General features: G+C 52.6%; 1 protein-coding gene across 11 annotated transcripts in view; it reads right to left on the bottom strand.

Annotated features, from left to right (window-relative positions):
• Positions 1-3232: 3232 nt before the first annotated feature.
• DLG4 (discs large MAGUK scaffold protein 4) overlaps positions 3233-26909 on the bottom strand; it is a 29934-nt gene continuing 6257 nt past the window's right edge. For 4 of the 11 annotated variants that reach the window (XM_012457428.3, XM_012457433.3, XM_012457436.3 and 1 more), the window contains 19 exons: positions 21143-21208; positions 17265-17318; positions 17074-17133; positions 16743-16867; positions 16477-16646; positions 16238-16374; positions 15948-16092; positions 10221-10516; positions 9876-9978; positions 9621-9735; positions 7746-7922; positions 7416-7452; positions 7294-7321; positions 7117-7164; positions 6931-7032; positions 6394-6566; positions 5344-5453; positions 4677-4768; positions 3396-4150 (listed from right to left, as the gene is read on the bottom strand). In XM_012457428.3, coding sequence (XP_012312851.1) covers positions 4044-4150; positions 4677-4768; positions 5344-5453; positions 6394-6566; positions 6931-7032; positions 7117-7164; positions 7294-7321; positions 7416-7452; positions 7746-7922; positions 9621-9735; positions 9876-9978; positions 10221-10516; positions 15948-16092; positions 16238-16374; positions 16477-16646; positions 16743-16867; positions 17074-17133; positions 17265-17318; positions 21143-21208 — 2145 coding nt within the window. In that variant the 3' untranslated portion in view covers positions 3396-4043. Of the gene's footprint in view, positions 4151-4676; positions 4769-5343; positions 5454-6393; positions 6567-6930; positions 7033-7116; positions 7165-7293; positions 7322-7415; positions 7453-7745; positions 7923-9620; positions 9736-9875; positions 9979-10220; positions 10517-15947; positions 16093-16237; positions 16375-16476; positions 16647-16742; positions 16868-17073; positions 17134-17264; positions 17319-21043; positions 21209-21777; positions 22738-26909 lie in introns of those variants that run through there. The other 7 variants (XM_012457426.3, XM_012457431.3, XM_064378379.1 and 4 more) reach the window with 5 other exon arrangements.

The raw sequence follows: 26909 nt of genomic DNA, 5'->3' as shown, positions 1-26909 counted from the left end.
ACATAGTGAAACCCCATCTCTACTAAAAACACAAAAAATTAGCCGAGCGTGGTGGTGCACGCCTGTAATCCCAGCTACTCGGGAGGCTGAGGCAGCAGAATCGCTTGAACCCGGGAGGTGGCAGTTGCAGTGAGCCAAGATTGCACCACTGTGCCCCAGCCTAGGTGACAGAGTGAGACTCCATCTCAAAAAGAAAAAAAAGAAAAATTAGCTGGGTGTAGTGGCATTCACCTGTAATCCAAGCTACCCAGGAGGCTCAGGCAGAATTGCTTGAACCTGAGAGGTGGAGGTTGCAGTGAGCTGACATCATGCCACTGCATTCCAGCCTGGGCAACAGAGCAAGACTCTGTCTTAAAAAAAAAAAAAAAATTATTCCTTCCAGACTGTTCTTCTCTCTACTTGGCACACTTTCACCACCCCAGTCTTTTTCATCATTCAGGCCTCAACCCAAATGATGCTGCAAGGGGCCTCCCTGGCTGCCTGGCCTAAACCAACAAGGGCTGTCAATTTCTTTGCTTAATAGCATCCATCATTGTCCTAAATGTTCCGTGTTCACTTACTCCCTATAGTCTGTCATCCCCACTGGATGGACCCAAAGTTCCCTAAGGAGAGGGACGTTGCCTTCCCAACATCTAGAACACTGACTGCCTCATTCCAAGGAACATCCAAGTAAGTATTTGCTGAAAGAAATAAAAAGGGTGGGGAGAAAAGGAGCTAGGATTTGAACCTACACTGTTCGGGAGCCCAGGGCTCTAGTCCACTAAATTACACTGCCTCCTCAAGTGGCCAGGGAAGAGTTCTCCATGGACTCGGAAGAATATAGTGCCAGCTGCAACCGTGCTTCCCCTGAGGAACCATATGTGGAGTGAAACAGGGAGGGAACTTTTTTTAAATAATATGTACTTCTTTATTTATTTAAATTTTTGTCAGGTAGGTGTATTAATTATGATTTACAAAATAATGTATGCAGGCCAGGTGCAGTGGTTCACGCCTGTAATCCCAGCACTTTGGGAGACTGAGACTTTGGATCACCTGAGGTCAGGAGTTCAAGACCAGTCTGACCAATATGGTGAAACCCTATCTCTACTAAATAGAAAAAAATTAGCTGGGAGTGGTGGCATGCACCTGTAATCCCAGCTACTTGAGAGGCTGAGGCAGGGGGTGGAGGTTGTGGTGAGCCAAGTTTGCGCTATTGCACTCCAGCCTGGGCAACAAGAGCAAAACTCTGTCTCAAATAATAATAATACAATGCCTGCAAATTATGTGATTCTACCCCTTCCAGTTTAACACACAGACACATTACCTGCATGTACCTTCCTCAGCTCCTAAATTTCTCCCTTCAGCCCACGGTAGAGAACATTAGCACAGCCTCAAACCATCTGCTATTACAAAGAACCAAGCTAAGAGAAGGATTATTTGAAAAACATCCTCTGAAGCAGTGCTCCTCCACCCAGCAAGACATCCAAATCACCCAGGAGCTTTCCAGAAATGCAGACCCCTGGTCCCCATCCCCAGGAGCCTGTTGGACTCGGTCCTGAATAGAAAATCCTGCAGGGCAACCCATGGCTACTGGTTGAAGTGACACCCCTTCAGCGATCTCTGCCTCTATTCCTGGACTAGTTTAGGCTTGGGACTTGGTCTATTGCATGAAACTCTCAACTTTAGTCAGGTTTGGCTACAAAAAAATGCCTTTTTGCACTATTTGGGATTAAACCTCCACAACTCTTAGGGCCTTCTTCCTCAGCCTTACCCACTGGAACCCCTGAGAATCAGAGAGAGAAGGGAATGGTACCCCAGCAGGTGACCCCCAAAGACTCATCTGTGCCACAGCTGAGAGCTTCCTGCTGGGAGCTTGCCAAACACATGAAGAAGGCAGAAGGCTGAGAGTCACCATTCCATATAGCAGGATCTGAGAAGCTTCAGTTAGGACTTAGGGCCAGGAAAATCTGATTCCCTAAAAGAACTAAAATTCTTTCTCCCTTATACTAAAGAACTAGGTAATCGACCATTTCCCTTTTTTGCCATTGCTATCAGGAAACTCAGAGATCACGTTTACCCTCATAGCTAGTATTTGTTTCTCCTGTTTTAATCTTTGGCATTCAGGTTCTTATTTTCCTACCCTCATTATTTGCAAAGCTGCCTCACATCTTTCCCACAGAGATAGGTCATTAAGGCCAGGTGCAGTTACTCAAGCCTATAATCCTAGCACTGTGGGAGGCCCAGGTGGGTGGATCACCAGAGGTCAGGAGTTCAAGACCAGCCTGGCCAACATGGAAAAACCCCGTCTCTACTAAAAATACAAAGATTAGCCAGACGTGGTGGTGGGTGCCCATAATCCCAGCTACTCAAGAGGCTGAGGCAGGATAACTGCTTGAACTGGAGTTGGGGGAGGGGGTGTGAGCCAAGATCATACCACCACCCTCTAGCCTGGACGAAAGAGTGAAACTCCATCTCAAAAATAAAAAAATAAAAAAATAGAGGCCAGGCACGGTGGCTCATACCTGTAATCCCAGCACTTTGGGAGGCCAAGGCGGGTGGATCATAAGATCAGGAGATTGAGACCATCCTGGCCAACATGGTTAAATCCCATTTCTACTAAAAATACAAAAATTAGCCAGGTGTGGTGGCGTGCACCTGTAGTCCCAGCTACTCAGGAGGCTGAGGCAGGAGAATCACTTGAACCAGGGAGGCAGAGGTTGCAGTGAGCCGAGATCACGCCACTGCACTCCAGCCTAGGCGACAGGGCAAGACTCCATCTCAAAAAAAAAAAAAAAAAGAGAAGGCATAAAGAAACCCAGTGTATATTCACATAGCATTTCTTATCGGCAAACCTCTGTAAAGATCATTCCCAGAGCCTCGCTCTGTCCACAACTCCATGAACATGAATGAAGAAAGTTTCCTCTCTATTTTCCTTTAGGGACTGTTGTGCTACCCAACAGGACTGAGACAGCCCAGGGGGGGATCAGAGCTGGACTAAGTTTGCAGGGTCCCATACGAGTTCCAGCCTCCTCTTTCTGGCCTGTCATGACTTTGGACAGAGCTCCAGCCCTTCACAGGCCATCTTCACCAACTCTAGCTCCTTGATATGCCAGTTACCTCCACGGCCCGTTTTTCAGGCCACTCTAACTGCTCTGGTTTGGAGGGAAGAAGGATCTGACTGTACCTGACCCATCCATCCCTGTGCCAGTCTCCCTCCACACCCAGGTCCCAAATAACCAGGCCACACACCGAGTTTCAAGTATCTGTCTCTTCCTTTCACTCTCTCAAAAGAAAAAATAAATAAATTGCAGAAGGCGGCAGCATTTCCAGTCTTCTCTGGCTCCCGGACACCCGACCCCTGCCCCCTGTCCCCCACCCTCCCTCCCGAATTTCCCACTCCCTAGACCCATCCCTCCCTTTTCCCCAAAAAAAATTCCCAGGAAAAAAAAAAGCCACATTTAAACCTTCCACTCATGCAAACCGGCAAAGAAAAAAGGTGGGGGGCGTGTGGAAGGCAGGGGGCCCGCCTCGGAGTCCCCTGCTTCTCCCCCCAAAAACCACCTTTGAGAAGAAAAAAAGTGGAAAAAATAAATGAGAAATCAAGGGACATGGGAATTACGATGAGGGCAGGGGTGACCTCAGACCCTGCCTCGGGAGAGAGCGGAGGCCTGTGGCCCTGCATCCCTGCTGCGGGTGCTCCTCAAGGGGGCCCTGACTTCTGGAATGTGTGTGGGAGAAGATGGGGGAGGGCAGGTGGCCCCCGGTGGGTCTGTGTGTGCATTGGGGGCGGGCAGGGGTGGGGGTCCTAAGGAGCAAGGGCTCGGAACCAGGAGCCCAGGTCCCCCCAGACCCCAGGTTCCTGGCGTTCAGGAGCCCAGTTCTGGGGTGCAGGGATACATGCAGAGGAGTGTCCCCCCTCCAATAGGCTGGATCCAGTTAGAAAGGAAATAAATAAGAAGGGGTGGGAGGGAGGCCGGGGGGAGCCAAGGGCTTGGGCGATTCAGTCCAGACCAAGGGCCCAGGAGATGGAGGCAGGGCGAGTCCAGGCCAAGCCAGGGCAGGAATCAGAGTCTCTCTCGGGCTGGAACCCAGATGTAGGGGCCTGAGAGGTCCTCGATGACACGCTTCACCTTGTGGTAGATCTCCTCAAAGCTGTCACCCTCCACGATGGCTGGGAGTAGGGTGGAGCAGGGAGTGAGGCCAAGGGTCAGAGGATGCCTGGCCAAGGGGGTGGCAGCAGCCCAGAGGAAGGGGCATCTCTTCCTAATTCTCCAAGCCATGAGCCATGGGGCTGCACCCGCCCACTGGGGCACCTCTTTTTTTTTTTTGAGATGGAGTTTCATTCGTCGCACAGGCTCAAGTGCAGTGGCGCAATCTCAGCTTACTGCAACCTCCACCTCCCACGTTCAAGTGATCCTGCCTTGGTCTCTCAAATAGCTGGGATTACAGGTGCCCACCATCACACCCAACTACTTTTTGTATTTTTACTAGAGAGGGGCTTCACCATGTTGGCCAGGCTGGTCTTGAACTCCTAACCTTAGGTTATACACCCGCCTCGGCCTCCCAAAGTGCTGAGATTACAGGCAAGAGCCACCGCATCTGCCCACAGGGGCGCACCTCTTTTTTTCTAAGCCATCCACTGGGATTGAAGGGGGAGTGCTTTCTAATCCGAGCAAAGGTGCCCTACGTAGCCTCACCTGAGAAGCACTCTGTGAACTCCTGCTCCAGCTTGGTGGCTCTGTCGAAGGCTTTACGGGCTTGCTCCTCTGTGATCCGCTTATTAATCTCTCTGTGAAGCAGGAGGGAGCGCAGGCCTGAGACTGGGCCCACCTGACCCTGACTTTCACCTCCTCTATCCAGGAATGTTAAGTTGCAACTAGTATTCTCCTATTTGGAGCACACAGCAAAAAAAAAAAAAAAAAAAAAAATTCCCAATATCCTCTGGGGCCACAGATGAGCCCCCACCCACAACCACCCCAGCCAGGTGTGGCTACTCCAGGGCCATCTGCCAAACTTCATCCTTCCAACCTTCAGCCCCACAGATGGGATTCAGACTCCAACTCCCAACAGCCCTGGAGGCCCTGGCTTGCCCCAGCTGGTGTGCCCCAGGGGCTGCTGGGAGATGTAGTCCTGTCTAGCCCCAGGCAGGAAAGGAACGGAAAGGCCCGATTGCCCGAATCCTCTGGGTTCCAGGTCTCCTGGATTCCAGGTCCTCATGGATCCCTCGGTTCCAGGGATCCCCGTCAGGGGCTGCTGGGACCGCTGTCCAGGGTTCTGAAGGGAGAGCTTCACCGCAAAGGCCTTGTGAGGCCCAGGGCCACATATGTGGGGGAGCAGAGGGGAGGCCCCCAGGACCATACTCACAGCACATTCTCCAGGGAGCGGGGGCGGATGAAGATGGCGATGGGGTGCAGGTGGGCCGCCTGCAGCCGCCGCACGGCATTGGCCGAGACATCGAGGATGCAGTGCTTCCCCTGGGGGCAGGCAGGGTGGGCGGAGCGGGGCCAGCGGGTGGCAGGAAGGGATAGACAGTGGTGTCGGAGGGACACAGGACAGGGAGAGGTGGGGAATGGGAGGTTGGCCGAGGGGGAGTGACATGGATGTCAAGAAACATAGGGGAAGAGAGTCAGGCGGGAAGGGGGTATGAACAGAGTAAAAGACAGAGAGAGAAAGGATAGGGAAGACAAAGAGTGTGGGGAGAGGGCAGGGACAGGATAAGATGGAGAAAGGGAGGAGCACCAGGCAGGCAGGGACCCAAGAGAGGGTGTCAGAGCCAGGGCAGCAGCGAATGGGGCAGTGTGCACAAGGCAAAGGTGACACAGGCAAGAAGGAAAGCCAAGAAAAAGGAGAAAGGAAGTAGGATAGAGAAAGGAGGGAGGGGAGGACAGACAAAGGACAGACAGATGGAAGGAACAAAGAGACAGATGGGAGGGAGGGAGGCAGATGGAGAGAGGAGCCGTGGAGGGAGGGAGGGCAGGGTGGGGAGCATCAGGGAAGGGAAAGGAGTTAGCAGAGGAGTGGGAGAGGGGAGTGGGGCCCCAGGAAAGGGTGAGGCAGGGGAAAGGGCCAGAGGGGAGTTAGGGAAAAGGGAGGGACCCAGTGGGGAAGGCCAAGCCACCAAAAACAAGGCCATGGGAAGAGGAGAAATGGGGCAAGGAGGAGGGAGTGGGGAGAGAAAGAGGCCAGATGGTGGTGGGGAGTTTGGGGTCAGGAAACGAGGCAGGTGGGAGAGAGAGCAGGGGCAGAGAGCAGGCGGTCAGACAGAGTTGCCCAAGAGGAGAAGGAGGTGGAGGAGCGGAGTCGAGACCCAGCAGGGAAAGAGACAGAGAGAGAGAGAGTTAGAGAGAGCTGGAGGGAGGCAATGGGGTGGGGAGAGGGGAGGAGGAAGAGGACCGGGTGCCCGCCAGGTCCTACCTGCTCTGCCACCTCTCGCACGGACTGGACGCTGGTCCCATAGAGGTGGCTGTTGTACTGGCCGGCCTCAATGAACTTGTGTGCCTGAATGTCCTTCTCCATTTTCTCCCGGGACGACACAAAGTGGTAATCCCGGCCATCTATCTCATACTCCCGCTTGGGCCGTGTCGTATCTGTCAGGAAGTCACCCCACCCCCCAAAGATCTAACCCCCATTCCTCTAGCTTAAAACCAGCCTCCATCAGTCAAATCCCCATAGTGCCCAGCTGGTCATTTGGTGAAAGGGCACTGCCAGGGAGACCAAGACTGCAGAGGGGCAGGACCGCCTCCCCCAGCACCCTCCAGGGCCTCCAAGTCTCTGGTCTGGGCATGGGTACTGGAGAATGTGAGGGCGGCTGAGAAGCACTCCTTCTGGGAGAAACCCTGTGTCCCCCTGCACACCAACCCCCCAGGGGCTCTGCCTATGGCTGAAGGGATGGGCCTTCTCCACCACACCCCCACTTCCACCTCCACCTCCATCCAAGGCCCTAGCACTCACGGGGAACACAGGATCCAAACTTGTCGGGGAACTCGGAGAGAAGATCATCATTGGCGCGGTCCTTGGTGGGCCCAAGGATGATGATGGGGCGAGCATAGTGCACTGCGGAGACAGAGCCTGGCTTAGGCCAAGGACCGAGTTGGAGCAGCAGCAGGAGCGGGGGCCAAGGCAGGGGCCAGGGCTCACCTTCCATCTGCGTCACTGTCTCGTAGCTCAGAACCGAGTCTTCTCGACCTGTCAGGAGGCGAGGCGTCTGCAAGGGGCTCTGAAACAGGAGACCTGGGGCCCTGTCTCCCCCTTGAGGATATCAAAGGCAGCTCAGTGTGCCTCTCACCCACATCCTCCCAAACTGACCCTACCTACCCTGTGATCCAGAGCTGGAGCCCCAGTCCTAGGAAGAAAAAGCAGGCGGCCACGGGGTTAGCTATGAGCTCAGTTCCATGAGCCCTCACGCTTCCACCCAGGCTCACCCCTCCTCCACCTACCTTGGCCTTTAACCTTGACCACTCTCGTCGCTCAACCCTGTGGGATACGTGGATGGAAAGGCGGGTAGGGAAATGCCCAGTGAGGAACCCTACTGCCCCCAGGCTCCAGGCTGGCTGACAACCCCTTCTCCCACAGCCCTGGGCCCTGTGCTCCTCAGTGAGGAGCTGTCCTTCCCAAAGGTTCATGGGAGCCACAGTCCCCAGGAGGGCCCAACAGACAAACCCCTAGGAGGTCAGAGGGCAAACCCACCCCCGGATGGCTGTCCACCCTGGAGGACCTTGGGAATTTCAGTGCCTGTGGCAGGAAGGCTACAGAGCCGAGAGCCTCACCGCCGTTTGCTGGGGATGAAGCCAATGTCATCGGTCTCACTGTCAGAGTGGACCCGCCGTGCCTGCCACCACTCCTCATCGCTAGCATCGATGACATGCAGCACGTCCCCAAAGCGGAAGCTCAGGGCCTGGCTTAGGAAGCCGCAGTCCTTGGTCTTGTCGTAATCAAACAGGGCCCTGGGGGGCAAGTGGCTACTGGTCAGAGCCCGGCTGAGGACCCCAGGAAGGTTGCATCAGTCACCCTGAGACCCAGCCCAGAGATATGTGGATGGCACTCCCATGGCCACAATGGGTGCCGAGAAACCCAAAACTGTGTGGGGACCGTACGCTGACTGTAATCGTAATCACCACAACTATTAACCATCATTCAGCCCACACTGAGTACAGTTTCCAGAGGGAGAGCTGGAACTCCACCCTCTCAAGAAAACAGTTGGCAGTACATGTGCACGTCATAAAGTCACAGGGGTAACCTTGAATCTGTCCAAATTGATAAGAAAAAGAAAGGTCCTGTTTCTGCAAATCATGGTTACCCTTACTAGTATCAAATCCCTATCAGTAAGTCACAACTCCTGGCATCAGAAACTAGAGAAGGAATGAAGATCCAGAGTAAAGCAATGGACCTGGAGAGGAGGGAAGAGACCCCGGGCCCCCTGGGAGTCTGACAACCGGAAGACATTCCCCCTGGGAGCCACCACACAATCTCTGTGGTTACTGGGAGTCAGAAGAACCTTGGGGACCAGCTGGACCCGAGCACGGAGAAAGGGCAGAGCAAGGGCTCAGGAGTGAGCTGGCGTCCGGGTAGCCGGAGATGCCACTCAGCAAGAGGAAAACTGCTGATGCAGCAAGATGGAACAGGTCCATAGCAGGACGATGAGCTCAGCGGGGGACCTGTTGAGTGTGGGACGCCTGTGGGACATCCCAGTAGAGATGGCCAGAAAGCAGATGGCCAGAAGTGCAGGTCTCGACCTCCAGAAAGATTTCAGCCAGGGCCGACAGCTCCGAGAGACATCTGCAGATCGGGGCAAGAGACGAGGCCACGAGAGCCACAGGACCAGAGAGGGAGAGAAGAGGAGGCAGATGGGAGGGGGATTCATGGGGGCAAGAGGGACCTAAGCCACAAAAGAGTCAATGGAGGCCGGGATCAGGGGCTCATGCCTGTAATCCCAGCACTTCAAGAGGCCAAGGCGGGCAGATCACAAGGTTAGGAGATCGAGACCATTCTGGCTAACACGGTGAAACCCCGTCTCTACTAAAAATACAAAACAAATAGCTGGGTGTGATGGTGCGTGTCCGTAGTCCCAGCTACTCGGGAGACTGAGGTGGGAGAATCACTTGAACCCAGGAGGCAGAGGTTGCAGTGAGCTGAGATTGCACCACTGCACTCCAACCTGGGCAACAGGGGCTAGAGACCCATCTCAAAAAAAAAAAAAAGAAGTCAATGGAGAGGAGCCCTAAGAGGGGGTCAAAATCCCACTGGAGAGACAAGAGGCAGGCACAACAGAGCTTCGGTCCACCTCTCCAGGACTGCCCACAAGGACGTGAGGGCTGGGGCAACACTCCAAATACCCTAGAGCACCCCTGTTCCCCCAAGCATTAACCTTCGAAGGGCCAAACTGCAGGGTGGTCTGGGAGTCCCAGGAAAGTGCTGCAATGACCAGGGCTAGAAGGCAATTGGGATACTTGGGGCAGAGGCTATTTTCCCATCGACAGGGAGTATTTCAAATGTTAACCTGTACAACCAAGCCCATGAACCCCGGCTGCACATCAGGCCTGGGGTGAAAGCTAGAGCAGGCAGGGTGGAGAGGAGGAGCAGCCGAACACAGAGTGCCCAGGAACTCGGAGAGGCTGAGGAGCCCAGCCCGGGGAGCCTCTGACCTGATGTAGAAACCCCTCTTGGGGTTGCTCCGCAGGGAGGCTGTCCCTGAGCCCAGGCTGCTGTTCATGAGCTGCTCCCGAAGGTCGTGGATCTTGGCCTCAAATCGGCTGTACTCTGAGGAAGGACAGGGAGGTTCCTGAGCTCTGTCCCCATCCTACTGCCACCCTCTCCACCCCCACGGAAGCCATCGGCTGAGGAGGCAGAGTCCTAAGGGCCATTTTAGCTCACAAGACAAGGAGCTTCCGGTCTGGTACCTTCTGGTTTATACTGAGCGATGATCGTGACCGTCTGACCCGCATTCTTCAGGGCAATGGCAGCCTGCTCATGGCTGGCGTTGCGGAGGTCAACACCATTGACCTAGAGAGAGGAGAGGCTGTGTCACCAGAGACAGGAGCCAGCACTTCTGGGTCCAGGTGGAGCAGGGAATGATCCCACAAGAGGACCAGGCTGCAGCTCACCCACACCCCTTCCCAAGAGCTCTAGGCTGTGCCCTGAGGAGAGGCGGTGGTGCAGGGATGGGGAGGAGATGGTGCAGGGAAGGGAGGGGGTGGTGCAGGGAGGGGAGGGGGTGGTGCAGGGAGGGGCAGGCCTTTCCTCACCGACAGGATCTGGTCCCCCTTCCGCAGCTCCCCACTGAGGTCTGCAGGGCCCCCGGCCAGAATAAAGGAGATGAAGATGCCTTCGCCGTCCTCGCCACCCACGATATTGAAGCCTAGGCCCGTGGAGCCCCGGTGGATCACGATTCGCCTCGGTTCTCGGGGAATGTCTTCCTCCCCGAGCAGGTCTTTGGCCACTGGGGAGTAGCGCCGAGGGGAAGTGGGGGTCATGGCTGTGGGGTAGTCGGTGCCCAGGTAGCTGCTGTGACTGATCTCATTGTCCAGGTGCTGGGAATAAGCTGAGGAAGACATGGGGTGGAGATGAAAGTGCCTGGAGGGAAACAGCACCCGCCACCCAACCTTCTCCCCAGGGGGCCAAGGGAGCCACGGTTAGGTGGAAGGGAGGTATTCTGCCAGAGACGCCAGGGTGGGGTGGAATGGGATATCAGATCAGTGACATCAGGGGTCAGGAATTTATAGGTGACATCAGAGGCTGATTGTTCTAGGGGATAAAGGATTTGAACATGATATGTCCTCAGTATGCCAGGGATGGGGAAGTCAAACGGGAACATTAACACCATGCTTTGGGATTTACTTTTGGTTCCTGTGTCTCTCAAATGTCTTAATCCATAAAATTCTTCTCCCTTTTTCCCCCACTTGCCATCCATTTGTTGAAAAAACTAGGTCATTTATCTAAAAGAATTTCCCATGTGCTATGAGGAAAATTTTTTTTTTCAGACGGAGTCACCCAGGCTGGAGTGCAGTGGTGCGATCTCAGCTCACTGCAGCCTCTGCCTGGGTTCAAGCAATGCTCATGCCTCAGCCTCCCAAGTAGCTGGGATTACAGGAGCACGCCCAGCTAATTTTTGTATTTTTAGTAGAGACGGGGTTTCACCATGTTGGCCAGGCTGGTCTCGAACTCCTGACCTCAAATGATCCACCCGCCTCAGCCTCCCAAAGTGCTGGGATTATAGGCATCAGCCACCTCAACCAGCCTATAGGGGAAATTCTAACAGGGAAATTACTGCTTACCCTCCTGCGATGTGGTTTAGCCTATGCCTCTGCCCCTGTATCTCCTGTAAACTGGCAGTTCATTCTGAGGCTTGATTAGTTTCAAGTTCAATTCAGAATTTTTTTAAGTAAGTCCTGTATACTTCATAGGTAGTGCTCTGTTCTTCCTATGGCATCACCACAGGATGCTCTGTCAGATAAGATTAATGGGAGGTTCAGGGTCTTCAGCCCAGTCCATCCATTATAAAGTGCCCCATCAGCCTCTCAGGTAAGTTTTAGCCGCACTGACAATCGCCTCCTGGTTCTGGTATGTACCAGGAACTGGGAAATGGTGATATTCTACTACTTTCTTTCTTTGGAACAGGGAGCATTTATTAGTGGAAATTCTTCTGTAAAAATAACAATCGAGGCCAGGCACAATGGCTCATGCCTGTAATCCCAGCACTCTGGAGACTAAGGCAGGCAGATCACTTGGGGTCAAGAGTTTGAGAGCAGCCTGGCCAACATGGTGAAATCCCAACTCTACTAAACACAAAAATTGGCTGGGCATGGCAGCTCATGTCTGTAATCCCAGGTACTCAGGAGGCTGAGGCAGGAGAATTGCTTGAACCCAGGAGGCAGAGGTTGCAATGAACCGAGATTGTGCCACTGCACTCCAGCCTGGGCGACAGACCCAGACTCCCTCTCAAAAAAAAAAAAAAAAAAACCTCCAGCTTGGATAACATGGTGAAACCCTATCTCTACAAAATACAAAAGCTGGCTGAGCATGATAGCATTCGCCTGTAATCCCAGCTACTCAGGAGGCTGAGGTGGGAGGATCGCTTGAGCCCAGGAGGCGGAAGTTGCAGTGAGCCAACATTGCACCACTGCACTCCAGCCTGCTGGGCGACAAAGCAAGATCTGCCTCCAAGAACAACAAAAGAACAGCCCTATGTCAACCTTTTGGCTACTCTCTGAGGTAGTCTGCACACGAAAGGGAGGATAAATGCATACCTCTCTCTGCATGTCTCTCTCCCTTTATTCACCAATTTCAGAATGAATGAGATCGCCTAGCATCCTCCAAAATATTTTTAAGTATTATTATGACCTTAAAGATTTTTTTTTCTTTTGAGACAGAGTCTCACTCTGTCGCCCAGGCTGGAGTGCAGTGGCACAATCTCAGCTCACTGCAATCTCCGTCTCCTGGGATCAAACGATTCTCCTGCCTCAGCCTCCTGAGTAGCTGGGACTGCAGGCGAGTACCACCACACCTGGTTACTTTTTGTATTTTTAGTAGAGATGGGGTTTCACCAAGTTAGCCAGGATGGTCTCCATCTCCTGACCTCATCATCCACCCACCTCAGCCTCCCAAAGTACTGGGATTACAGACTCAAGCCACCTCACCCAGCCAAGATTTTAACATATTTAATGAGTTTCACTGGCCAGTAGGAGCCCCTTCAATTTGGCTCCTGTGTCTTTGCTGAGACCCTAGTAGTCTTGGATACCTTCCCTGCTCTCTAGTATGAAAGAAGTTAGAAGCTCATCGTATACATTTGTTGCCAAAGATTTTAAATTGACCCTTCTTCCAAGGAGCCCAGGTTCTTTTTGGTAGGTTATGGTATTTAGGAATAGTACCATGTGATTTCAATATGGTTTTACAGTATTATTTCATATTTTGCAGGGGCCATGGCACCTCATTATTCTTTTCCAAAATGTCTTAGTTCTTCCCCCACATAAATTTTTACAGTCAAACTTTAGTATCAAGCTTCCAAGTTCCCAGTGGGGAAACAACGTTAAAATTCGGATTAGGATTGAATGTTATGTATAGATTAATTCGGAGCCGGTTGAGATCATTAGCATATGAAGTTTTTCCATCCAGAAACACGATGTGACTCTCCACCCTTCCATTCTTATGTCCTTCAGTAAAGTTGTGTCATTTTCTTCACACGAATCTTACATTTCTTGTCAAGTTTCTATTTCTAATAATTTTATAGCATTTTTTTCTATGGCAAAAGGGGTCTTTTTACCCACTACATCTTCTTATTGCTGGGAAGTTACTAATTCCTGTTATTTATCTTACAAATAGCCACATTCCTCTTTTTTTTTTGAAATGGAATCTCACTCTGTCTCCCAGGCTGGAGTGCAGTGGCTCAATCTCAGCTCACTGTAACCTCTGCTTCCCAGGGTCAAGTGATTCTCCCACCTCAGCCTCAGGATTAGCTGGGATTACAGGTACACCCAGATAATTTTTTTTTTCTTTAGTAGAGACAGGGTTTCTCCATGTTGGTCAGGCTGTTCTCAAACTCCTGACCTCAAGTGTTTCACCCACCTCAGCCTCTCAAAGTGCTGGGATTACAGGCGTAAGCCACCTTGCCCAGCCAACAAATCGCCACAATTTTTAACTTCTCATATTAAGTTTTTCAGTTAATTCACTTAGATTTTGATCTAGATTCTAAGTAGCATAATTTACAAATAAAGATAACTTTTGTTCTTCCCTTCCAAATGTAACTGTTTGTTCTTCTTTTCTTGCTATACTGTCTGAAATCTCTAACGTAGTGATTTTCAACCACCATAATTTTGCTGGGGCAATTCTGTCATAACATTTTTTATTGTTATGACTGAGGGGGAGGAGTACCATTGTCATCTGATAGACAGAGACCAAGGATGCTGCTAAATATCCCACAAAGCACAAGACAACCCCTCACAATGAATTTTGGGTCCAAAAATGTCAGGAGTAACACTGAGAAACCTTGCTCTAAAGCAATGAAGAATAACGGCAGTGGTAAGAGGCATCAAGTTAATGGAGGCTGGGCGTGGTGGTTCACACCTGTAACCTCAGTACTTTGGGAGGCTGAGGCAGGCAGATCACCTGAGGTCAGGAGGAGTTCAAGACCAGCCTGGCCAACATGGTAAAACCCCGTCTCCACTAAAGATATAAAAATTAGCCAGCGTGGTAGCACCTGTAATCCCAGCTACTCGGGAGGCCGAGGCAGGAGAATCACTTGAACCTGGGAGGCGGAGTTTGCAGTGAGCTGAGATCATGCCACTGCACTCCAGCCTGGCCAACAAGAGTGAAACTCCATCTCAAGAAAAAAATTAAAATTAAAATTAAAAAATAAGTTAATGGACACACTGCTAGGATTTTATCATTATAAAATGTTTTTTATTGTTTCTAATAAGTAATCTTCACCATCTTAAGGAAAATTCCTCTGTTCCTAGTTCACTAAAAGCTTTCATCCAAAAGAAATGGTGAATTGGCCGGGCACAGTGGCTCACACCTGTAATCCCAGCACTTTGGAAGGCCAAGGTGGGTGGACCACAAGGTCAGGAGATTGAAACCACCCTGACCAACACAGTGAAACCCTGTCTCTACTGAAAATACAAAAATCAGCTGGGCATGGCAGCACGTGCCTGTAATCCCAGCTACTGGGGAGACTGAGGCAGGAGAATCACTTGAACCCAGGAGGCAGAGGTTGCAGTGAGTCAAGATTGTGCCACTGCACTCCAACCTGGCGACAAAGCTAGACTCCATCTCAAAAAGAAAAATAAGAAAAAAAAATTGAAGAGATGATGAATTTCACGAAATGTTTTTTCACATCTATTTGAGATGGTCATATTGTTTTCTCCTCTCGCTCTGTCACTTAGTCTAGTGGGCAGTGGCACAATCATTAGTTCACTGTAGCTTCCAACTTCTTGGCTCAAGCCTTAGCCTCCCAAATACCAAGGATTATAGGCGTGTGCTAATTTTTTATTTTTTGTAGAGACAGGGTCTCACTATGTTCCCGAGGCTGGTCTCAAACCCCTAGGCTCAAGTGATCCTCACACCTTGGCCTCCCAAGTGCTGGGATTACAAGCATGAGCCACCGCACCTGGCCCCCCTTAACTTTTTTTATTTCTTTCTTTTTTTTTTTTTTTTTTTTGAGATAGAGTCTCCCTCTGTTGCCAGATTGGAGTACGGTGGCAAAATCTCAGTTCACTACAATCTCTGCCTCCCAGGTTCAAGCGATTCCCCTGCCTCAGCCCCCCAAGTAGCTGGGACTACAGTCATGCACCACCACACCCAACTAATTTTTTTTAATATATATTTATTAGAGACAGGGTTTCACCATGTTGGTCAGGATAGTCTTGATCTCCTGACCTCATGATCTGCCCCCCTTGGCCTCCCAAAGTGCTGGGATTACAGGCATGAGCCACTCTGCCTGGCCAACTTTTTAATATATGAATCATATTAAGAGATTTCTTAATATTGAGCCACCTTTAGTTTTCTGAAACAAATCCTATGTTTTTCCCTTAATATGCTGCCATGTTTGGTTTGCTACTATATTGTTGTAAACTTTTGCATCTCTATTCAGAAGCAAAACGGGTCTATACTCTCCTTATTTTATGTTATCTTTGTGACCATTTGAACTGGCCTTATACAATGAAATGTGAAATTTTGTATCTTTTCCTGTACTCTGGAAGAGCAGAAAAATTATCTATCTTTTGAGAATTTTGTAAAATTAGTCATCAAACCACCTGGGCTTTGTGCCTTCTGGGGGAGAGATCGTTGACAATCTTCTCTAGTTCCTTTATGGTAACTGGTTTTTCCATCTTTTCTCCAGCCACAGCAAGGATCAGCAATTGTGGCTATTTCATGGGGAATATCTGAAGAGGGACAGCTACAGGGATGTCATGGGGCTGCATGTCATGGGGTTAAACAGGATGGGTCATGGGAAGCTTTGGCATTTGAAGGGCTCTCACAGGTTGTGATGTCTGGGGGAGCATAGCTGTCACTCAGGTAGGCGTTGCTGGGCTTGGCCACCTTTAGGTAGACAACATCATACGTGTTCTTCAGGGCTGCCACAGCATCTTCATGCATGACATCCTCCAATCCCACACTGTTGACCTGGAGTCAAGGAAAGCAAAGCTCAAACAAAGCCATAGATGGCCCAAGACAGAGGCACTGGGGTGAAGTATGAACTTGGGCCTGCCCAGGGCTAGTAGGTGAGACCCAGATCTGGGCTAGAAAATGGGCTAGATGGGGTCCTCACCGCCAGGATCTTGTCTCCAATCTGCAACCTCCCATCCTTGTGGGCAGCACCCCCTTCGATGATCTTTGTTACATAGATGCTATTATCTCCTGGGATGTGCTGGTTCCCTACGCCCCCTGCGATGCTGAAGCCAAGACCTGGATGGAGGGGAGGCCAGAGGTGGGTGCCCAGGTGCCCAGGAAGCAGGCTTTGGGGCACAGGACAGTTGGGATGAGGGTGGGAACAAAATGAGTTGCTACCTTTAGGCCCCTTGATGAGCTTGATCTCCATGACCTTCTCAGCTGGGGGCTTCCGGCGCATGACATAGAGGCGAACGATGGAACCTGCCTCTTTGAGGGCCTCCACTGCCGCTGAGTGGGTCACCTCACGCACGTCCACTTCATTTACAAACAGGATGCTGTCGTTGACCCTGGGAACAACAAGGTGGGCTTAAGCCAAGGGCTTCCTGCTGCCCTGGCCCTCCCTCTCAAGGGACCCAGCATCCTAACCCGTCTCCTCTCCCCACCTGAGGCGGCCATCCTGGGCCGCAGCCCCACCAGGAATGATCTTGGTGATGAAAATGGACGGATCGTCACCGATGTGTGGGTTGTCAGTGCCACCTGCGATGCTGAAGCCCAGACCTGAGTTACCCTGGGTGAAGGAGGGGAAGAAGTCAGCTCCCCTCACTGCCCAATTCTGGCAAGGCAAGTGGGGTGGGAAATGGCTTGGAGAGTGGTGGAGAGTGGCAGCCAGAGCAGGAAGGGACAGGATGAGGAGCTGACCATACAGACCACATGGGCAGAAAGAAAGGTACAGACGGGGAGCCAAGGGGACCGCTGATGGAGGAGCCTGCTCACCCTTTCCAATGTGATCTCCTCGTATTCCATCTCCCCCTCGGTCCCGTTCACCTGCAACTCCAGCACGGGACAGAAACACAAAAGCAGTGAGACAGACATTCCCGCCTGACAACCTGCCTGTCATCTGCTGCCCTCCCTTACTCCCTCCTGTCTTCTACCATGGCCCCAGTCCCAAAATCTAAACAACTCACATATCCTGGGGCTTCTAGGGTATCTGTGTTGACAATCACAGGGGGAGAATTGGCCTGTTCGGGGAAATAAGAGACAAAAAGCCTCCTGAGCCTTGACTCGAGAGGGAGCCCGTAACGGAGGTCCCATCAGCACGGCTACCCCTTAGCCTCTCAGCCAAGCCCACTCCCCCACCCTGAGAGCTGCTCAAGGACCCAGCCTCTCAATTCACACCACACAGGCGCACGCGCACACACACACACAGATGCACATACGCACCGCTCTAACTTTGCCCAGCCCGGGCCCACTGCATGTGGAAGGAGGTGTAAGAGAAGCGGGAAGGGAGACAGCCAGACAGAGAGGGGAGCAGCAGATGGCAGAGTGGGGAGAGGGGGGTAGGCTTGGGGGAAGGGAGCTTCTCACCGGATGTAACACCACAGGGTGTTACATGTCTTATGTGCTACGCACGGACACCCCAGGGCTCAAGTCCACCGGGTCCTGGTCCCACTTCCTGCTCCATCCCCCAATCCCTCCATATCTGCCCAGATATCTTCATAACCCTCCCCTAGACTTGTCCCTCACCTTCACACACATTTGCCCTAAACCCTGCGCCTCGGGAATCCGGGGTTTCCCCAGCTGCAGGCCCCTCCCTCGGTCTCACCCACCAGCCATCCAATCCACCCCTTCCTCTAGGGACCGTGTTGCCTAGCAACGGTATCTAGGACCAGCCAAGACCCGGGGAGACCCACCTCCGGGAGGCCCTGTCGTCAGGACAACAGGGGGGTGGGGCGTGGCCTGGGGCCGACCAGGCTCCCGAGTGCAGAAGGGATCCGCTAACCCCGCCTCTCCTGCCCTGGGCCCCGCCCCGCGTTAGCCAGGCCGAGAGGAGGCCAGGCTGAAGAGGTTTGCGGGCGCAGCGCATCCTGAACAACCTGCCTTCCTCTCTCCCCCACGCCCCTCACCCTACGCAGTGCAAAGGACGTCAGGAAGGAGGCGTGGAGAAAGACATCCGGGTCCTATCCCCCTCCTCTACTCCCTCCCCCCACTTTTTTCGGGGAAAGGGTTAAAGTGGGGCGTGCCCGGGTACCTGACGTCAATCGCCTGGTCTCTAGACTCCCAGGCGGGGCCAGCTTTAGGCCGGTCCTAGGGGCTTCCCCAATTGCCTGGGCAACAGAAGCCACGTCTCTATGGCAATGGGGGGAGGCCGCCAAGAGCCTCCTTCCGGGGTCCCCAACCTACTTCCTTCTTAAACAGGTATTTGCAGCTGCCCAAGCGCAAGGATTCAGCATTCTCCTTCCCGCTCTTCCCGTCCAAAGGGGTCCCTCCCGTCTCCTACTGCTATTTCTCAATCCTACAAACTACCGACCATTTCAAGCTGTATTATAGATTTCTCACCCATAAATCTATTAACACCGCCCTCCAACCCTTCGCATCTCAGCAAACGCTGTTGCCCAACCAATAGCCACTGACTGCCAAAATCTCATCCACATGTTCAGCCCATCGTCAATCCCCATCCCCATCCCTATCCTGGAAACTCCTTCCCAGCACACCCTTCTTCATCCACTAGGACACTCATTTGCTTCCCATCCCTATCTCTGCCCGCATCCCACACGCTCCATCTACATCCCTGTCTCGCCCTTCAACATCCAACCCCATCTTCCAACCTCAGCCTCTATTCTCCATTCGCTTCCCCGGCCCTATCGCACCCTCCAGCCCCATCCTTTACCAATGTCGTGGCCTCATCCTCTATCCCAAATTATTTTTTTCCCGAGACAGGGTCTTGTTGTGTCACTCAGGCTGGAGTGCAGTGGTGTCATCATAGCTCACTGATGCCTTGAACTCCTGGGCTCAAGTAGTCCTCCTACTTCAACCTCCTGAGTAGCCACAGGCACACGCCACCTCACTCAGCTACTCCATCTCAATTTCTGACTTCCCAGAGAGTCTGTCACCACTCTCCTTTACCCTACCTTCATATCGAGATTATTCTCAAGTGACAATCTTTCACTTCTCAATCCACTCCCCATCTCTTCTGAAAATTGAGGCTTCTTCTGTCCCCCAGCTGACGCCTTGTGCTGGAACCTCCATCCCATGCTTATGGCCTCCAGCAATTCTCTCCCTCTACCCTCTTCTGCCTCCTGAGCTCTGTACTAACTACCATCCCTACCACCAGCTCCCTACCCTCCTCTTCCCCCTCAGAAATCTAATGGCCCTGCCTTGCAAAAGAGCATCTCTAGTCTTCCTTCCCTCACTCCTAGCCGCCACAGAATTCGCACAAACACTCTGTACCATCCCTGTCTCCAGGGCCTTCCTTTCCTAGCTCTGTCAGCTCCAATTCACTGCCCTGATCTCACAGTCTTATCCCTATCTGGCCCCTGCCTCAGGACCTCTTACCCTTCCTATCCCCCAACTCCTCTCTTGCCAGTTCTCATTCCAGAACCTGCTTGGCTGCTCCCTAGGCTCAGATACCTCCTCCTTATCGTCTTGGTGAAATGTCAGCAAGTTAGCAACCTCCCCCTTCCCAAGCCATGCCACAACATCCTAGAATCCCCACCCTGACCCCACGGTGTCCCCTCAATCTCACAGCTTGCCTGGTGCGCTCCATTCCTCCCCATCCTGTGTCCCCAGAAGAGGAGATGGAGGGAGGGGAAGATGGAAAGGGGACTGGAGAATGGAAGATCCCAGAAACCAGGCCTCCAGGGGCTGGAGAGGGGAAGACCCTGTGAGCCCAGAGGAGAAAGGGAAGCAGGTGGTGAGGGATGATGGAGGGGACAGACAGGGACAGAAAAAAGATACGGCAGAGGTGAGAACCCAAGAGGATGAGAGAGGGGAGGAGGAAAAGAGAGAAGGTGAAGACGAATAGGCAAGAGGGAACATGGGAAAGGGGAACTGGCTGACGGAGGCAGAGGACTGATGAGGGAGAGGACTGATCAGGCCGCAGAGGCCTGAGCTGGGGATCAGGGAGAGGGAAAGGAGAATGCGTGGGAGGAAGAGAGAGACAGCATCAAGAGCCAGCCAGCCAGCAGGGAGGAAAGGCTGCAGAGGGGGGAGAGAGCTCAGGAGTCGAGCAAAAGCTGGGGCAGGGGACGAGGCAGCAAGGCCCCACCATGTAAAGTCTCAGGCCAGACAGATGGAAAGGGCTGGAGACTAGGGGACAGGGCGAGCCAGGCCCAGAGGCGGAGGTAGGGGGAGGAGGCGGGGAAGGGACAAGAGCAAATGAGGGCAGCAGGCGCTTGGAACAGAACTGTGGACAGAGAAAATGGAAACGGAGGTTGGGGGTGTGAAGGAATGAAGAGGTCCCAGGCGTGGGGGGCCTTCTGGGGGATGCACACATCTCAACACACAGGCATACAGCGCACACACACAGACTCACAGGCACACACACACATACAGCACACGCACAGGCACATGCACACGCATGCATACAACGCACACACGGACAGGCACACATGCATACAGCGCATGCAAACATGCACAGGCACACACAGCGCATGCCCATGCACAGGCACGCGCACAAATACCACACACGCACACACGCACAGGCACGCGTGCACATATTCTTGCTTTAGGCTCTACATCCACTCCCACTGGCCTGGCCTATTTCTCCTCTGTGGAACCAAGGTGTTTCCAGCCCCCCCAAACGCCCCCTCCTCCAGGCCCCAGGAGTCCAAGCCCCAAACCCTCACCCCCAATCCCAGCATCCCTCACCCCTACGGCTCTCTCTCACCCTACCGGCCCTTGGGGATTGCTGCAGCTCCGAGGCTCCGAGGGCCGCACTGGGGAGGGGGCCGCCAGGGTCTCCTACCTTGAAAGGGGAGAGGTGGGCGTGGCCCACGACCCCGTGGCCAGCCTCGAGGTGGGACAAGTTCCTCTCCGCCACGTGCACCAGCTCGGGGGCGTTTACCTGGTTGGGGAGGTGGGCCGGGCTGTGCTCCAGAGGGGGCGTGTCTTCATCTTGGTAGCGGTATTTCTGGGGATGGGGACAGAGGCGTCACTGGGGCTGGCCCAGTGCCTCAGGCTCCAGGCTGGCCGCCCTGGCCACCTCCTCTTCCCCCAGCCAGTGCAGTGCGGAAGGCCCTAGGGCCTGACCAGCTCCTCCCCCTCCCTCGCCTCTAGCCCATTGGCTCCCCTCTCTCCACTCTCCCGCCAGCCCCCTCTCCCGCCAGGGCCTCAGCACCTCTCATCTCTCCCCAGGTCCCAATCCCATCCCCCAACTCCTACTCCTCACATCCTGGGACACTGGCCTTTGGGCAGTCATAGCCCCTCTGGCATCTGTGTCTTCACCCCTTTCCCCCCACCTTCATCTTCAAATCCCTCCACCTCAGAGCTCTAACCCCTGACCCTCACACCTCCATTCTCTGCATCCCGTCCCCAACTCCCTTGCTTCTCTCACCATCTCAGGCTCACTCTTGTTCCAGCCTCCCCTCCCCTACCCCTCTGGCTGATGCTACTCTGCATGGCATCCCCTCATACCCCACCTCGATGGCCTCAGTCTACCCATTGCAGCCTCTACCCCATGGGCAATCAGCTCTCCTGCACCTTGCCCTCCTTAGGGAAGGACTGAAGTCAGCCGCTTCGAGCAGCAGATACTTGGTATCAGCCCCCCAGGCGGGACAAGGCTAAGCCTGTCCAGTTGTTCCTTCACTGCCCTTGCTGATTTCCAAGCAGTCAACAGAGGGGCCCCGGAGTCTGGCCCTACCCCTACAACAGCCCACAGCCCAGCCAGCTAATCCGGATATGCTAGAAGGGCATGGGCTGGGGGAGGAAGGGGAAGAACAGAGACAGCAAGGCTCAGGACAGGGGCAAGAATGAGTGCCAGCCTCCCTGGATGGGGAAGAGGGTAGCATGTTGAGCCTGAGAGTGAATTCCTGGTCTTCCTCTGGTCTTTCGGGGTGAAAGGCCCAACATGACCCCTGACGCCCTGCCCAGTTAATCAGCTGCCATCCCAAGGGCCTCCTGCGCTAGCTTAATAGGGACAACAGCAAAATGAGATTAACTGGGGGCCAGAGAAGGAGGAAAAGGGCAGATGGAGACAGAAGAAGACAGCGATCTGCCTGAGTCCTTCCACCTCTGCCTCCGCCCTCGCCTGCTCCTCTCCTCTGGAAAGGGCCTCCACAGAGACAGACCCTCCAAGCTCCAGGTTCAGAAAGAGGAAGGTACCATATGCAGGGCTCCCTCAGAGACTGAAGAAGACAGAATGCACCCCCAGTACACATGGGTAAAAAGAGAAGGAATAGTAATCCCAGCACTTTGGGAGGCCGAGGCGGGTGGATCATGAGGTCAAGAGATCGAGACCATCCTGGTCAACATGGTGAAACCCTGTCTCTACTAAAAATACAAAAATTAGTTGGGCATGGTGGCACGTGCCTATAATCCCAGCTACTCAAGGAGGCTGAGGCAGGAGAATTGCCTGAACCCAGGAGGCGGAGGTTGCGGTGAGCCGAGATCGCACCATTGACTCCAACCTGGGTAACAAGAGAGAAACTCCATCTCAAAAAAAAAAGAAAGAAAGAAAGAAAGAAAGAAATCCCCTCTACAAAACATACAAAAGTGGCCAGGTGTGGTGGCTCACACCTGTAATCCCACCAATTTGGGAGGCCGAGGCCGGCAGATCACAAGGTCAGGAGTTCGAGACCAGCCTGGCCAACATAGTGAAACCTGGTCTCTACTAAAAATACAAAAAATTTGCCAGGGATGGTGGTGGGCACCTGTAATTCTGGCTATTTGGGAGGCTAAGGCAGGAGAATCACTTGAACCCAGGAGGCAGAGGTTGCAGTGAGCCGAGATCGCATCACTGCACTCCAGCCTGGGCAACAGTTTGAGACTCCATCTCAAAAAAAAAAAATTAGCCGGGCATGGTGGAGTACACCTGTGTTCCCAACTCCTAGGGAGGCTGAGGTGGGAGGACTGCTTGAGCCCAAGAGGTGGAGGCTGCAATAAGCCATGATCACACCACTGCACTCCAGCCTGGGTGACAGAGTAAGACCCTAACTCAAAAAGAGAGAGAGACTGCGCGCAGTGGCTGATGCCTGTTATTCCAGCACTTTGGGAGGCCGAGGTCGGTAAATCACCTGAGGTCAGAGACCAGCCTGGCCAACATGGTGAAACGCCATCTCTACCACAAATACAAAAATTAGGTGGGCATGGTGGTACGAAGCTGTAATCCCAGCTACATGGGAGGCTGAGGCAAGAGAGTCGCTTGAACCCAGAAAGCAGAGGTTGCAGTGAGCCGAGATCATACTACTGCACTCCAGCCTGGGCAAGAGAACAAGACTCCCTCTCAAAAACAAAAAAAGAGAGAGAGCAAGTGCAGAATTTCCCACCCAGAACTTTCTGGGAGGCTGAGAGTACCCTAATATTTAAAGGGCAGCAGCTCCAAGATCAAACGGGAGGAAGCTTCTCAAGGTCAATGGCCAGTCTTAAAGTATGATTCTGAAAATATTAAGGATGATGAATCAAGGCTGAGAATATAACATAACTTTGGCTGTAAACTAAGAGTACAGTAAGAGAATAGGAGAAGGAAGTGAGCCTGACAACACGAAAACTCTCAAACCCAGGACACAGAGACACCTTGAATCAAGAAGCACCCTAAGACATTTAAAGAGCCTTGGCTGGGCTCGGTGGCTCACGCCTGTAATCCCAGCACTTTGGGAGGTTGAGGTGGGCAGATCATGAGGTGAGGAGATCGAGACCATCCTGGCCAACATGGTGAAACCCCGTCTCTACTAAAAATACAAAAATTAGCTGGGCATGGTGGTCTATACCTGTAATCCCAGCTACTCAGGAGGCTGAGGCAGGAGAAACATTTGAACCCAGGAGGCGGAGGTTACCATGAGCTGAAATTGTGCCACTACATTGCAGCCTGGTGACAGAGCAAGACTCCATCTCCAAAAAAAAAAAGCCTTAAGGAAGGAAAATGGGCTCAGTGAGATCAAGTCTACTCTCTGCACCACAGACTTGGAGAGAGAATCCTGAACTCCCCATGGGCACAAAAAGTAGAGAAGGAAAATAGGAGAAGAACACACAAAATAGCCCTCCTCCAAGGCTGAGCTGTCTTGAATAAAGAAGTTCTATGAACTGACAGAGACTGTTCATTCCATATCCTGAGAAGGTGATCTTCTACCTGGGCAGTGCACAAGCTGAGGGAGGAACCCCAGAACTGGGGAGTCCTGGGGGAAGGGGTGAAAGCCGCTCTCCACTCTCTACTCTCCCTTCACAAGGCCTCTAATTCCCTGCAAGGTAAATTAGGGCCAACGCTCCAAGTTTTGGAGTCTGGGGGAGGGTTTGAGTCCAATGCCCCTCCATCTTCACTCCACCTCATAGAGAAAATTCCTGAATCTGATGAGAAAATGTCAGGGTGCACCCAAAGAAAATGCAAACATGAGGAGGGACATTTCATCATTTATTCTAGGGAGGAAATGAAGGTAAACTTTTATCTCGGTGAGACCCCATACCTCTCCCTCTCCCACCCCCATGGAGGGAGGGTGGTGTCTGGCACTGAGGAAGAGGCTCCTTAGGACTGGGAGGCAACATGGGGAAAACGGGGAACAAGAAATGGGTCCCAGGGTTTCCAGAATGTGGCTGGAAGAGGTTAGGGACTAGGTTCAGTCCCTGGAAATTTTCCACCTACATGTTGGGGGTGGAGGAGAGAAACGTCTGGAGGGGTGGGGGTAGGGGTGGAAGGAGTAATTCTGAAACTGCAAACTGGGGGGCTAGGGAGGTAGGGATCAGCACCTCTCAGTCCTGGATTACAGGGCAACTAAAGCAGGATGGGAAAGGAGGACCCCCACCCTTTATCCTGCTGGGATTCGGGGCCCTAACCCACGACAACTCAGATGCTACTGGGACATGTCTGCACCCCCAATATATTAGGGTTTAAAACAAGTAAAAGGCCTGGGGAGTGGGGGACACCGACGGAGTCGCTGCTGTTCCTTCCCCTTTGGCCCCCTCCTCACCAGAGCCCCAGTTGCACAAAATGACCTGGAATCGAGGCTTGCACCCCAAAACATAGGGGTGTGAATAAAAGTGAATGATAAGAGGGGCGACCCACGGCGCCTGTCCCCAAGAAGTTGCAACCCAGAGACCCCGCACCAAGCAGAAGGAAGAACGACAGCACTTGAAGCTTGCACCCTGATATTTTGCGGGGGTCCGGGAAGAGGGGAGCGGAGCCGGAGCCCATACCGCGGCACGTACCACGCAGAGACACATGGAGGCGAATCTGTTCCGAGCCGACATGTAGAAGGGAAGGGGGACTGAGGGAAGGGTTTGGGTGGGATATCAAGGGTCCCTGGGTTGGGGAGGGGGAGGGGCAGAGGGGCGGGGGCTGCGGCGGCCGCGGCGACTGGAGGCTGCGGCCGGAGGGGGGGGGGCGGCGCCTGCGCAGTACGGGCGAGCGTCACTTTGGGAGACAAGAGGGGTGAGGGGAGACCCTCTTAGCCACCAACTTCCCTGGTTCACGCTGTTTCTCTGTGGACTTCACTTTCCACAGTATACTTCTATTCTGATCCCTCTACAAATAGAGACAGATTTAAAATTTTACCAATTTATCTCTCTAGTTCTCAGGGACCCCTTATTCCATCTAATCCCCCAACCCCAACATCGCCAGGCCCCTAACCATTCCAAAACTTCACTGGACATCTCACCACTACTGGACTCCCAGAGTCCAGGGAAGCAAACAGCACTACTCTCACAAGGACCCCCAAGGGATCTACACAGCCTCTCCCATCAAATCCCCTGCAAGCTCCATGCTGTGGATAGCAACTTCTCAGATTCCAAGGCATCTCCTATCCTCAGCAGCATAGTTCTCCCCTGCAGTCCAGCCCCACCTGACAGCCAGCCCATGTTTGTTCAAGAGTTTAAGGAACCACAGATCCTTGTTGTGCCCCCAAATTAACAGACGCTAAATCATCCCTTTCTAAATCATATCTGTCCCCCAATCCACTAGCAGGGACCTTGCAATTAGTGCAAATATTACTCTTGCTCTAATATACACACACAAATAACAAGTCCTCCAATTTGTTTGGGATCCCCTATCCAAGCCCCTGAATCTAATAAGATACTCATGACTTCTCAATATGCCAGTCTCTAATTCCACACAAGAACCCAATTTCAGGAAATATTTAATCTACTTTAAAGCAGACCCTCCAAATTCAATTGCAATCTCTTCAATTTTTTCCAAAACCCTTATTAAAAGAAATTTAGGTGGAAAGATCACTGTAGGCCAGGTGCTCGAGACCAGACTGGGCAACAGAGCGAGATCCCATCTCTACCAAAATATATATATATTTTTTACTTTTCCTTTCCTTTTCTTTACCCCGAGGTTCATAGATTACACCCTTTTCTGGCTGCCCAGAACATCCCTTCCATGACTCCGAATTCCAACTTTGTCAGAAGATTGCTCCCAAATATATCATCTTCTCCACACTTAGGCCTCAAAAAATATATACACCAAAAATCTGGCTGGCAATTTGCAATGACCCACAAATCGTCCAGAACACTCCCAACCGCCTGCTTCAGGTCTCTTCAGAGATTTCTATTTTCTCCCAAACAACTGAACCTGAAAGCCTCTCTTCCAAATATTCTCCCATTCACGCCCACCGTTCCAGCTCTTAAAACCCAGTGAGGGGTCTCCTCAAATCGCCTGACTTCTATAAAATGTCCACACATGGCAG

Source organism: Aotus nancymaae, unplaced genomic scaffold (genome assembly GCF_030222135.1).
Source record: "Aotus nancymaae isolate 86718 unplaced genomic scaffold, 86718_ANA_hifiasm-v0.15.2.pri h1tg000018l, whole genome shotgun sequence".
In the NCBI taxonomy this organism is placed as follows: Eukaryota; Metazoa; Chordata; class Mammalia; order Primates; family Aotidae; genus Aotus; species Aotus nancymaae.
Note: the sequence above shows the minus strand (reverse complement) of the source record. Positions and strands in the feature narration are given on the sequence as shown.